We start from the raw sequence: 13,525 nt of genomic DNA on the forward strand, positions 1-13,525 counted from the left end.
GCAAACATAAGAAAAAGTTTGAATGTTTTAGCAAAAAGTAATTTTATACATTTTGCAATATAGAAGAATTCAATCCAAATAATTTAGAGTTTTATTTGAAGTCAATTACTTTATCTCATCTTTTTTATGTTTGTATCTTTTTTTTTAAATCTAAAAAGAATTACTTCTTTTCATATGTAAACATGAATCATTAAACTAGAAAACATAGGATGTAACAGGTTGTATTTATCTCTTCGTATTTTAAAAAGTACAAATTGAGAAAAAATTGCAAATACATAACTGTTTTTAAAAATAATATTTTACCTCTAAGTTTTACAGTACTACATGAATACATGTAAATATACCGGCTACCATTTTTTTTTAATTTCTCCACTGAGGACAAATTTATGTTTAAAATTTTAAAACACTTTATATTAAAAAGGTCCTTCATTTTACAATAATAGAAAGTAAATTGAAGGAGAGGGCAGGTCTAAGAAAAACAATTCGGAATAAAATTTGCCAATAATTTACCTGATTTATTTCAAATGTATTTGTCTGTGGATAACACTGTACTGTTGATAAATTTACAGAGGATATCTGGTCTAGAAGACCTTCAAACACAAGTGAATCAGGTCAAGGTGAACGTGGGCATGCCTCGGTACACAAGTACTGGTATGAAAGATGATCCCTCAGATGGGTATGACACAGGATTTGCCTCCTGGGATGATCCTACCCCTTCTCATACAGGAAATCTAAGGGCAACAACTCAGGAAGGCAGGAAAACTCCTGTTGATAATGCAGGAATGGGACCAATTCCTGAAGGAAATGAAACAAAAAGGACAAATTCTCAAACCAGCTTAAAAAATCAGAAAAATAAATCTCCTACACCTTCGTATGGTAGGAACCAAACACCCTCGGAGGACAGAAATAAAACACCAGCACAAAATGGGAAACAAACTCCTTCTCAGAGTCGAAATCAAACTCCCACAGGAAATAAAACACCATCACAGAGTCGCAATCAGACTCCAACGGGCAACCAAACAAATTCTAGAAATGTTACTCCAACAACAGGCAGAAAGAGTGCTACAAAAAAGAATAATACACAAAATGATGGATCAGGAACCCCAGTCAGTCTGTCTAATGTATAGACTACATAGAAATGGTAATGATTAACACTGCTGTGAACTCTCACCTCTGACCTGTGTTCTTTCAACTTTGACCTCTCATATATTAACCATGATATCTTATTTAACAGTAGCATGCGGTGTGGTTTCTTACCAGACTAACAGCATTGGGATTTATTAATACTGCATGATGTAGAAAAAATATGGAATGTCTCTACTAATTTCTTAATTAACATTTCTTTCAGGTTGACATTGTTTTTTTGTTGTCAATTTCCTTTTCTTTCAGATATGAATAATACTTCAGAGACACCTATTGGTATAGAAATAATAAATTTTGATAAGTCTCATCTGAAAATTTCGAAACCTTGAATCTTTTAAAATCACTGAATCCTGCCAAAAACAAATGCTTGCTGATTAATTTTAACTGGCATTGTTGAAAAGCTTTGTATGTAAGAATGTTCACCCCTTCAAAACCAATTTTTTTGGATGCTCTGAAGTATTTTTCTGCAAGCTGCTACAAAAAACGCAGAAACTTGAATTGATCAGCTGCAGATGCTTTGAATTCAAATAAATGCTTTCAAAAGGGTTGATTTACAAATTAAACTAACTTTGAACTCATGAAGAATCTCTAGATAATTATTTTTTTATAAATTGTATATGTAAGAAACATTTTTGAAAGCATTTATTTAACACTCAGGCAAAAAGGACATCTTATCTTAATTTAACTTTATAAATACTATCATACCAGTTAATTTTCTTTGTCTACAGAGAGCTGAAGAAATTCAGAAACTTCAAGAAGAAATAGCTATATTGAGAACTGCTATAGAACCGCTAGTGAAAAAACCCTTACCTCGAAATTTTGTCAAAGATCCCAATAGACGGAACGATGACACGCCAGATGTCAATAGACACAGTGTTGCTAATGCCTATAGGTAAGTCCCCAGTGCCTGTGCATAGCCAGTAGTATTTTGATCCATAGATGTCAAATTATACAATAAAACCGAGATTGATAGGATTTTTAACATCTTTGCAGTTACATGGTATGCTTTTGAAATATACAAAACCGCTTGCAAAATTGAATGTTTTCATAGAGTGGAAAATAAAGATTTTTGGTTATTTTAAGGGTTGAACTGTAACATTGATAGTGTGTTTTTGCACTTTTTACTTTTATAGCCCTACAAAGGGGGCATTATTAATTGCCTTTTTTTGCTAGAGTGCTCATCCATAGTTCATTACTTGCATAGAAAGTTGTTCTGCTGTTTTGACTGATCCTTACAGATAGATCAAAGTTCCATATACTGATATAGGCATCTCTGGTATTTGCAATTCACAAAGTGAAAGAGATATGAAAATTGTCGTAACCATTTCCAGCATTTATTGGAACTGTGTTTTTTCGTTCTCTGCCTAATTTTTAAATGAGGGTAAAAATATTTAACAATTCCTTCATTTTTTTAAACAATTTTTTTTATATTTATATACATTTCAGTCCTGGACACATTTTTTGAAAGGAGAGAAAAAAAGTTCTTTACAATGATAAAAGTTATTACATGACAATCAATATTCGTTAAGGTTATATCAACAGGTTTAAGGGCAATCAGAAACTAGTAACTGCATAAGATGTTACAAAATCCTACACAGCTACTTTTGCAAAGGTACTATTTCTGTACTAAAAATTTGTAGTATTGGAAATCTACTTTTAATATTGAGTACTATTTTCTTACTCTAAAATTATTGTAATATTTAGGTACCTGTATTTTACAGTACTTTATTTGTACTTGAAATTTAGGTACTACAGAATGTTGGTTGCTACCTTTACATTTTCATAATTTTGAAAGTTTTTCTATTTCAAATTTCAAATCAAAAACTTCAAAAATATTTTCAAACATGGAATATTGTATTATTTCGGTACCAAAATATTTAGTACAAATCAAGTACTGTTAAATACAAGTACCTAAATATTACAATAGTTTTACAGTAAAGAAATAGTACTTAATATTAAAAGTAAATTTCCAGTACTGTATTTTTGTAGTACAGAAATAGTACCTATGCAAAAGTATCTGTGTAATAGGTTTTATTCATTGTAATTTTATTATTATTTTGCGATCACACCAAAGACACCAGCTTTATAATGATGGAATGTTTTGGAGGAACAAGAGTCCATTATATATTTGTTTTTATTTACTAATGGCACTTTTTATTTCATTTTGTAGCACATGTATGATTTATGTATGCACATAAGATTTGGTTTATTGTTTAGATTTTATGCACTATAAAATGCCAGCTACGGTATGAAAAAAATTGTGTGAGAAAGTAAAATAAATCAACAGTAACAATAGCAACAATTGCGATATGGATAATAATATTGATTAATTGAATTTTGCAAATCAGTTGTTTGTTGTTCATGATTTATTCCATGCTATTAGTTTTTTTTCTTTTTAGGAGGGAAGTGTTGGGTGGTTAAATACTGTAGTTGGCATTATTTGTTTTTGAACATGTGTTTTTGTTGTTGTTTTTGATTTATGTGATAATCATGGCACAATGTTAGTCTGTTTGAAAAATCACTCAAGAAAGTCTGTCATATGAAAATATTAAGTTATTTCAAAATTTGATTTCATGTTCACCATTATGAAGATACATGATTTCAAAAATGTGATTTAATTCTCAACTCTACAATTTTGACTATAATAAAGTGGGAGTTTCAAAGATAATATTATATCATTCTTAGATTATTTGTAAATGATGATGTTATGAAAAATATGACTAACAGTTTTGGTGCTTTTTCATTCAAGCAATCTTATAATGAGATACAGAATGATAAGGATGCACAATTACTTGTAATGAATGATTTTGTATTGCAGGAGCTCAGATATTGATACAGTTATACATTATACATGATATTGATAATGATTTGTCTCCCTTTTTTAACATTATGGATTTTAGTTCTAATCAATTAACGTTTGTTAAACTTCAGTGCTAAAAATTTCGATAATAAAATCTCAACTAATGAAATAACTGGGTATTTAAGTAAAGGGTATGTTAGTAATTACCCGTATGTTTTATTATGGTTTTATTATTATTATTATCTATTTATGGTGTAAATAGATATTTTAGATAAATAGTGATAGTTTGTTGATAGATAATATTCATATTCTTTTCAGCGATGATGAAAATAATTAAAAATGATAAACTGGTAACCATATTGTTAACCTTGACACTAAACATGCACAAAAAAATCACTCAACACACATCTCCATATACGACCTGCACAGACACACAAATCACCTACACAACATCTATAGCTGAATATTCATAGGTAACCTGTTGCTTGGTAAACTGCTGCCTTTAACCAACAAAGCCTCATTTTCAAATGGCAGTAGATATATCTCACCCTCATCCCAGTTGACCAATTTTGCACATCATTTCCGATGGATTTCTTTATTAACTAGTTCTTGACTGAAATTATTGCATGTAATATTTCCCACTGGAAATCAAGTAAGCATTCATCCGTCAATCAGCATTATAAGTATTTCAGCATGTTCATTCTTGTTAAGTTCCTTGATGTTTTAATTATTAAAATGTCTGCCTCACTTTGGTTTGAAGTTTGATCATTAGCTTCATGGAGCTAGAACTGCCTCAGTGGTCTCATGGTAGTATGTTCTCCTTAAGGTAAGAGGTCATGGGTTCCAACTCAGGCAAGGTCAAACCAAAGACTTTAAAATCGCTATTTGCCACTTCTCTGCTAAACAAACTGTGTAAAGCAGTAAGAGAAAAGACTGTCTATTTAACGTCAGAATAATGTGTCGGGTAGGATGAAATGTCTTCCTTGGAAGCAGGGTTTATACTCATATCCAATTATTACCTTCTTGTTCTGAATATGCATTTGATTTTCCACTAAGTGTTTAATAGCCAGTCATCTGTCATGGGGCCAGATTAAACTTGTACCAGTATGATCTGATTATTTATTTTACATGAAATTGTGAATATTCATTACAGTGGGTAACAAAAAAATCCCTTGTTTCATTGAGCTTGAAAGTCTTGAGAGCCAAGGAAAAGTGCAACACAAGTTTACCCTCTGGCTTCTACATATTGCTCTGTCCCTAACCCTCCTTTCATTCATTCATTCATTCATTCATCAATCCATCCACCCACCCATTGAAAATGATATTTAGTTCTATGTGTATAGATTTAATATTAAAAAGTTTTAAGATATTCTGAGTAAATTTTACTATTGCAAATTTACAGAAACTACCATTGATTTAGAAAAAGTTTCATAAAACCATTGAAAAACAAATATCAGCTAGCATGCATTCTTTCTTTATCATGATATTAAATTGGTTCCTAATCCACATTTGAAAATATATGAAAACAGTTCTGTAAATGTGTCTCCTATTTGCTGTCATTTGGAAACAACTTAAGAAATGTCTAAAATAGTTTTGTTGTTTGCTTAATAGCTAACAAAGACAGGTAAACATTGCACATTAATTGATGTTCATTCTTGCATGAATTACTGTTCCTGCATGTAAATTAAATGTTGTCAGATAATTGAACAGGAGCATGAATTTTATGTTGTATAAATGTTCTTTGTGTTTTCCCTCATTACAAAACAGCTATTGAGCCAACTGCATCAGACAGTCCTTATATTATCTGTTAGTGGGCTATGTATGATATGGTTAGGTAAATATCGTCAAAAAAGCTCTTCGTGACTTTCACAACATAGATCTTTAGTCATTCATGCCACTATTCTTTCACTTGAGGTGCTCTTACTACAGTTATTAAATAAATGGATTAGTTTTACTAAAATCAGAAAATTTTTGCAAAGTTTTATAATTGCAAATATGAAAACTTACATTTCAGATTTTGAAAGTATTATTTTTATACATCATCTTCTGAAATCGTAGTAGTAAATTTTTCATTTTGTCAGTAAACACAATGATGCATGCTGCTGCTGCTCACAAAATTCTGAATTTATGATTTCCATTTACTTGCGTTTTTAATGTTTAATGTTGTTTTAAAAAGTAAAATGGCTTGAAATATTTATTTCTTTTTGCCCAGAACAGAATTTCTTATTTCAAAGTTATAACAACATAAGGGAATCAGTTATTATTCCAAATGTATATGCCAGTCTATTTAATAGTTTCTGTTGAATTTACAGAAAGAAAAAGACATATTAGGATACCATGGTAAAATGACTTTCAACGTAACTTCTGATACTTTATTTCAGGGTGCATTATTTGACATACTGACAAAGTCTGATGATAAAACAGAATATATCCATATTGGATACATATTTTCGAGGAAAAAAACAAACTTTAATACATATAAATAACTTCAAAAAATGTACTGTTAAATTTGAATTTAAGATTTCCAATGCATAAACATTTCCATATCCTCATTTTGCAATCATTACCTTTCGTATATGGATTTCATTTAATTCATCTTAAAATAACAGAGAGGGAGTCAATATGAGAAAAGATGTAAATAAATCCTTTGTCAGTATGTCTTTCTAAACCTTTGTTTATGTTGTTTGTAGAAATATGTATGATGTGAACATATAATTTGTAGACAACTACTGTTATTCATTCTCTTTTATTTACTGTTTCAAGTTTCAGGTTTTTATTTCAGAAAATTGATTTTTATTTTTTCTATTTTTAACTATGTTGGTACTCTTTTCCTTTTTACTTAAAAGAATCAGTTCTTCATTAGTTTCTTTTTTCTATACTTCATAAAACATATTCTATTGTTTTCTTTATTTTGTTCATTTTAAGATATGCATACTTTTAAATTTATTCCGGAGAAATTGTAACTAAATTAACCAAACTTATTTATAAATAGAAGATCATCACCTTTTGATTTCAGTGCCAAGTTTGGATTTAAATTTAATTTAATTTTTGGTGGGGAGGGGAGAGGGGAGGTAAGAATTTGCTTTGGCACTTCAAAATTTTTGTTTGTATTAAATCATCCTATTGCAAAAATATTTGTGTTTTATTTCTTCCTGAATTAGGAATATAAATTAGTAAATTTCATACTAATAGTAAATTCTTTATCATGCATGCATATGTGTATTGCTATTATAAACATTGCATTGTTGTTTATAATTAAACAAATGGCTTAAGATTAAAAAAAAATACAAAGCCAGAAATTTGATCTTTTTAAAGCAATTCATTATGAAAATATATTAAAACGATCTGAGTGAGATCGTATCTAAAAAAATCTTTCCAAAATGCAACAGTCACAAAAAGCATAAAATTCATGAATTTAATCACTGCTTAAATCAATTATATTTATTTGCCTTAAACTGCATTGAAATTATATATGTATTTATTACCTATACTGTGATTAATTGAGATATTCTAATACATGTTCAATATATCCCTTTTTCAAAAGATTTTTTTGGAAATATAATAAAAAAAAAAACTGAACAACTTAACAAATTCTTGTAAATTAACCAAAAGGGAAAAACATAGTATGATATTTGTTGATTTTATTATGTTTTAATTCTTGAGTGCATTATAGCTTCTTTTTTTGTTTCTCTTCAGATGGTTACGATGGAAGTCAAAACTTATGTATATTCTATGGCAAATTCGTTCACGAAAGCAACTGGAAACAGAAAATTCTGGTACCCCAAGACCAGCAAAACCACCACCAACAGGAACTGTTTGAAAAACAATTATATATTGTATAAGATACCACCGTTTAAGTTCCTTTCTGTTATTTGTATTTTGTATTTTTGGCACAACACCAATTTGTCACATAAATCTGCTAAGAAGATCCTATCAAATACTTTCATTTAAATGATATTTTGATTGAAACATTTGTAATAACTATATATATATTTTCATAAAACTCTGGAATAATCCTGTTTTCCTAACATACCATATCAAAATGTTTTATTTGGATATTCATGTTTGGAAATTTGACACTATCAAACTTTCTTTTATTCGAATAAGAAAGTTGCTGTATATGCAAACTAAACATTTAAAACTTTGATAATAAAACAAACTAATGGACAGGACACATTGCTGTCAAAGATTATGGATCAAAGAATATTTGTAAATTCAAAAGATTTCCCCTTTTCCTATCACTAATTTTAAATTGAAACATTCAATTTTTTTATAAAGAAGATTTTGCTTCATTGAGGAGGGTTCAGATATATAAGAACAATTCTTTGTATGTAACTGCTTTGTATTTAAAACTCAGTTCTTCATTATTGTTATTCAGATTGTCACATATAAATGACCTATATGAATGTGTGTATTTGAAGTGTGAATGTGAGGAAAATGGACAACCATGATTTTATTGCATGGATCATCATTTTAGTATTGGTGATGGATGATTATTATTGCCAGAATAAAAAGGAAGTGATATTAAGTTTTTATCAACATATATTATTTTTTTGTTTTTGAAATGATATTTTCAACATAAGTTACTAGCTGTTCATCTTTTTTTTTTTTTACATCTAAGACCATCAGTTTGCAGTTGATTTCTTTGGCATTAGGTAAATTAATCTTCTCAAAAGTGTAATGAAAATCATGGGCAAAATTTAACGAATTGCTTAAACATCCCTAGATTGCTCAGTTGTAAACTGTATGACTTTAAAAGAAAGACAATAGATAGGAGTACAAATAACAACATTACAAATGTGGAATAAATCCAGTAAATAGTTTACTAATTATTAGTTATTGTTATGCAATTTTATCAAGTTTTTTCAAGTTGGCTTAATTTTTACACCAATAAAAAAAGCCCTTAGGCTCAAAAAATAAATAAAATATATAATTTTCTGGTAAGCTGTCCTTGCAGGTATTTTGTAAACCCTAAATGAAAATCACATGTTTACCTTGATAAATTAATCATTCATTCACCTTTCATTTTTCATAATATTTGTAAACATTATCTTGTGCCTTGTATAGTTTTAGTAATAACATTCAGGAACTTGCATGTAACATAATCCTTTTCATACTATTTGAACGGATCCATTTGTGTAATTTCTTTCCATCTGAAGTGTTTTACTTATTTAACAAGCTGTCCATAAGACACATCCACATTCTATTAGAAACATATTGTAAATACAGATAACACAGTCAAACACAATAACACCAAACAACCAATTAATATCCACACTGATCTGTGTCCACACTTTTGACTTACAAAAAAACTATTTTGAATACAATAAGTAAATTGAAGAGAATTAATTTTTTTCGATTTTTTTTTTGGTTCAGACTTTTATTTTTATATTTTGTTTTGTTTTTATGTTTCATACAAGTAAGCTAAACTGTGATACATATATATTTTGAACATTTTAAGCATTCCAAGCATTGAAATGCTCGGAAATAAAAAGTGTAATGAAAATTGTGATACTAATCTTCAACCGTCCTTAAAAAGTCAATTTTTATTGTATTTTTTTATTGTTATATTATTTATTAATGCATTTATATAAAAGGAACCTTGTCACTTTGTTAATCTTCACTGTAGTACTTTTATAATGAGGTTTATATATTGTAGTACTATTAAATAAAGAAGAAACTAGATTTTGAATGTTGACATTTGATTTAAAAGAGATTGTGTTTACAGTATACATCAGGGAGACAACAACCCAGTGATACAAAAAAATCAGTGGTTCAGTGGTCAAAGTTATGGTTTTAGTTTTGGTCTGTTTTTGTAATACTATATGCAATATGTCAACTATATTTGGTGTATGGAAATATTTTATGTTGTACATGTCCAACTCACAAATACTATTTGACCGTGACCTCATTTTCAGGGTACATTGCTCAGTGTTATTTTTTTTTTTTTTTGGTCTTTTTTTCTCAAACTATAAGCAATAGGTCAAATATATTTGTTGTATATAAGGATTGTAAGATGTATATGTCCGCCTGGTATAGTTCATCTGACCTTGACTTCATTTTCATGGTTCATTGGTCAATGTTTAGTTTTCTTAGAAACTCTGTGCTTTCATTTGCACGCATTATCATTACATTTGCGTGCAAAAATCATTACGTTTGCGTGCAGCTTTTGATAACAATTGCGCGCATTATTTTGACAGGTAAACTCAGGTAAAATACAGTTAATGGTACTTATTCATTTATAATTTAAATGTATAAGTACTCATTCCATTAGTCTTTGTACACTGCTCACCAGCGATGAAGTGGAAGTTGGATTTCAAGCAAGATAAGTCCATTTTATTATGCACAAGCACTTTATCCTAGATCATATACAGATAAAAATGTTGAAATATTAAAACATAGGTAATTGTACATGTAAAACTATTGATAATCAATTACTTTACATTTCAGTATGTGTTGAACTCCATGTTTGTACTCTGAAATATTAACAATGAAGTTACATGTATGCCTTTAATACAGAGTTTATACTGCCTGTATGAAACAATCCGTGTGGAATGTAAACGGAATATAGTAGGAAAAATGCTTTGAATTCCTACCAGAAAAGAGTGATATTCTAGTCAGACAGTAGTAGGAATCCACACGGAAAATAGCCGAAAAATTTAAATTAGCAGGAATTTCTTAGTAGGAACATTGTATATTCCTACCAGGAATATGCAAATTAGCAGGAATATATTGGTAGGAAAATAAAATTCCTACTAGAAAACCTGGTAGGAATTTTTCAAAATTCCACCCAGAAAAAAATATTTTCTGGTAGGAATCTAAAAATATACAAAGTGTAAGTGTATATTCAAAAATACACAACTGGGTCAATGATAAGTTTGAATCTCAACAACAAAGAACAAAGGAAATTCATGGAACCAATTCCTTTTTACGAAAATATACTTTTGAATATTTTAAGGAAACTGCATGCAATATATGCAAGCTATAGAAAGTGCTATACATAAACATGTAGATCTAAATTAGTTTAAAGAACAAATAATAAGTAAGATTGTGCACTTTTAATGAATTATTAATTGATTACTAAATTTTTTTGGCAGGCATATAAAAAATATCATTTTGAATGTATAAGAATTACCTTGAGTCTTGATTAGCCATATTTTCTTTCATTTCTATATTGTTACGTTGTGTGACCCTAGCTTAAAGCCTTGTATTCCAACACAACTTTTCAATCTTTCCCCTCCAACTTTTGAATTTGTGAACTGGAACTTGCTTGCATTTTAAACATTGCAAAATGTGTCTCATTAGCAAACAGGAATCCAGTTCAAGATAACTTTCTAGGTTAAAAGATTTTCTGGTAGGAATTTATAAATTAATTCTGGTAGGAATTTATAAATTAATTCTGGTAGGAATTTATAAATTAATTCTGGTAGGAATCTTAAACATGTAGTAGGAAAATAAATAATCAAATCAGATTTTCAAAACAAAAACAAAATCTATACAGACTTTAGCAATTCCACCTCGGTAGTAGGATTTTTGAAGTAGGAATATTGAAAAATCCAGTCAGACTTTTGTTCATTTTCCATGTCCGTCTACTTTCTATATGGAATCTTTGAATCTAGGTGGATTCCTACTTCATTCCTACTAGTGTCTAGGTAGAATCCTGCTACTTATTTCGTACGGGAATGATCACTTTATAATTAGTTTCAGAATTCAGTATGAACAATATATAATTTGAATTAAGAAATATTTTCAAAATTAATAATTGATTCATAATTGATAGTCATAATGATTATTTATGAAAATAAATTAAAAAAAATAATTGTCAATTATAATGTAATTTAATTTTTAATCATATTTTTACCTGAGCTTACCTTTAAAATTAATGCGCGCAAATGTAATCAAAAACTGCATGCAAAAGTAGTGTGCCCTAGAAACTATAAGCAATAGGTCAAATATTTTTAGTGTATTGAATGATTGTAAGGTGAACAGTCATGTATTTCTCGTTTGGTTTACAGGACCTTAACCTCATTTTTTTGGATCCTGTAGAGTTTGTGTGATAGTTGAGGTAAAGCTTTATATTTAGGACTATCAACGTAATATCAATGGTTAGTAAAGAAGGCTAGCATTTCAGCGTCTGACTCTTGTTTTAAAAAGAAGTGTGCAGCAGTAAGCCAACCAATTGAAATTGCATATTTTTAAATGTTCTATTAGTATGTTGTCTTGTGTATACATGTTTATTGAGAATGTTTTGATGCAAACAAATTTCATAGAAGTCTTTGTAGGAGACCAAGCAATTAAGACTCAATATGCGGTAACATCCGAATCATTTGTGACCTGACACACTTGGGGGAGGTTAGATTTTGCAGATATATTATTTCATGATGAATTGTTCATAACATAAAATTGAACTTTGCCCCTACCCTTTCCTGGATCTGCCACTGAATTAATATGTCCACTATATTTGGTTTATTTGGTGTATGGAATGATTGTAAGGTGTACATGTCCAACTGACAGGTGTCATCTGACCTTGACCTCATTTTCATGGTTCAGTTGTTAAAGTTCTTTTTTTCTAATTTTATAAGAAAAAGGTAAACTATATTTGGTGTATGGAATGTTTATAAGGTGTACCCTATGTCTGTCTGGCAATTATCATCTGACCATAACCTAGTTTTCATGGTCCATTGGTCAATCTTAAGTTTCCTGGTTTAGTTTGTTTTATAGATACTGTATGCTTTGGGACAACAAAAAGCATGTAATGATTGTAAGGTGTATATGTCTGTATGGAAAGGTTCATCTGACCTTGATATCATTTTCATCTCATTTCATTGATCAATGTTTAGTTTTCCTGGTTAAGTTTGTTTCTATGATGTGCAAATTAAAACATATTTGTTGGTTGGAATAAATGTAAGATGTGCATGCATTTCCAGCTTTAGATTATCTGACCTTGACCTCATTTTCTTTAATCATGTTAAGTTGTGTAATAGTTGTAGTAAAGCTTTATGTTAAGGACTATCAACATAAAACCAATGGTTGGTAAAAAGGCAAGGCATTTCCGCATGTGCACTCTTGTTTACTTTATGCATATTTTTGCCATTGCATCAAAAACTATATGCAATGATCAGCATGGCATATATATATGAAATATTGTCACCACGACAAGCTCTATTAAACCTGAAAATTTCAGAAAAAATTGTGAAACTGTTAAGAAGTAATTGCCCCTGAGATCTGGTTATTTACTAAAAAAAAAATCAAAATGTCAAGGACGTTTAGCAAGAAACAACACATCAATCAATCAAAAGTCCAAATGCATGCACATGCACAGACTCGGGTGTCTCGTGTTATCATTCTCGAATATAAGTGCGGGAGATTGTGATTCGATCCATGACCAGGCCAAACCATTCTTGAAATTTGCATTTGCTGCCTTTTCGCTTATCAGGCAGTATTAAGCTTTAAAGAGGAAACTGTCTGCTAGGAGTCGTGTTAATGCCAATGTAGAATGACAAGTTTATGTTGGCTATGACTTGTGTTCTGTTACGGGAATGTTAGCATAAGTGTAATACAAAGCAGGGTTTATACCCCTAG

General features: G+C 29.7%; 1 protein-coding gene across 10 annotated transcripts in view; it reads left to right on the top strand.

Annotated features, from left to right (window-relative positions):
* LOC134725188 (coiled-coil domain-containing protein 154-like) overlaps positions 1-13,525 on the top strand; it is a 49,086-nt gene that overhangs the window by 32,528 nt on the left and 3,033 nt on the right. For 6 of the 10 annotated variants that reach the window (XM_063588815.1, XM_063588813.1, XM_063588807.1 and 3 more), the window contains 2 exons: positions 570-1,141; positions 7,640-7,775. In XM_063588815.1, the coding sequence (XP_063444885.1) occupies positions 570-1,127 (558 nt within the window). In that variant the 3' untranslated portion in view covers positions 1,128-1,141; positions 7,640-7,775. Of the gene's footprint in view, positions 1-569; positions 1,142-1,871; positions 2,036-5,554; positions 5,568-7,639; positions 7,776-13,525 lie in introns of those variants that run through there. The other 4 variants (XM_063588817.1, XM_063588816.1, XM_063588808.1 and 1 more) reach the window with 4 other exon arrangements.

Source organism: Mytilus trossulus, chromosome 7, assembly GCF_036588685.1.
Source record: "Mytilus trossulus isolate FHL-02 chromosome 7, PNRI_Mtr1.1.1.hap1, whole genome shotgun sequence".
Classification (NCBI taxonomy): Eukaryota; Metazoa; Mollusca; class Bivalvia; order Mytilida; family Mytilidae; genus Mytilus; species Mytilus trossulus.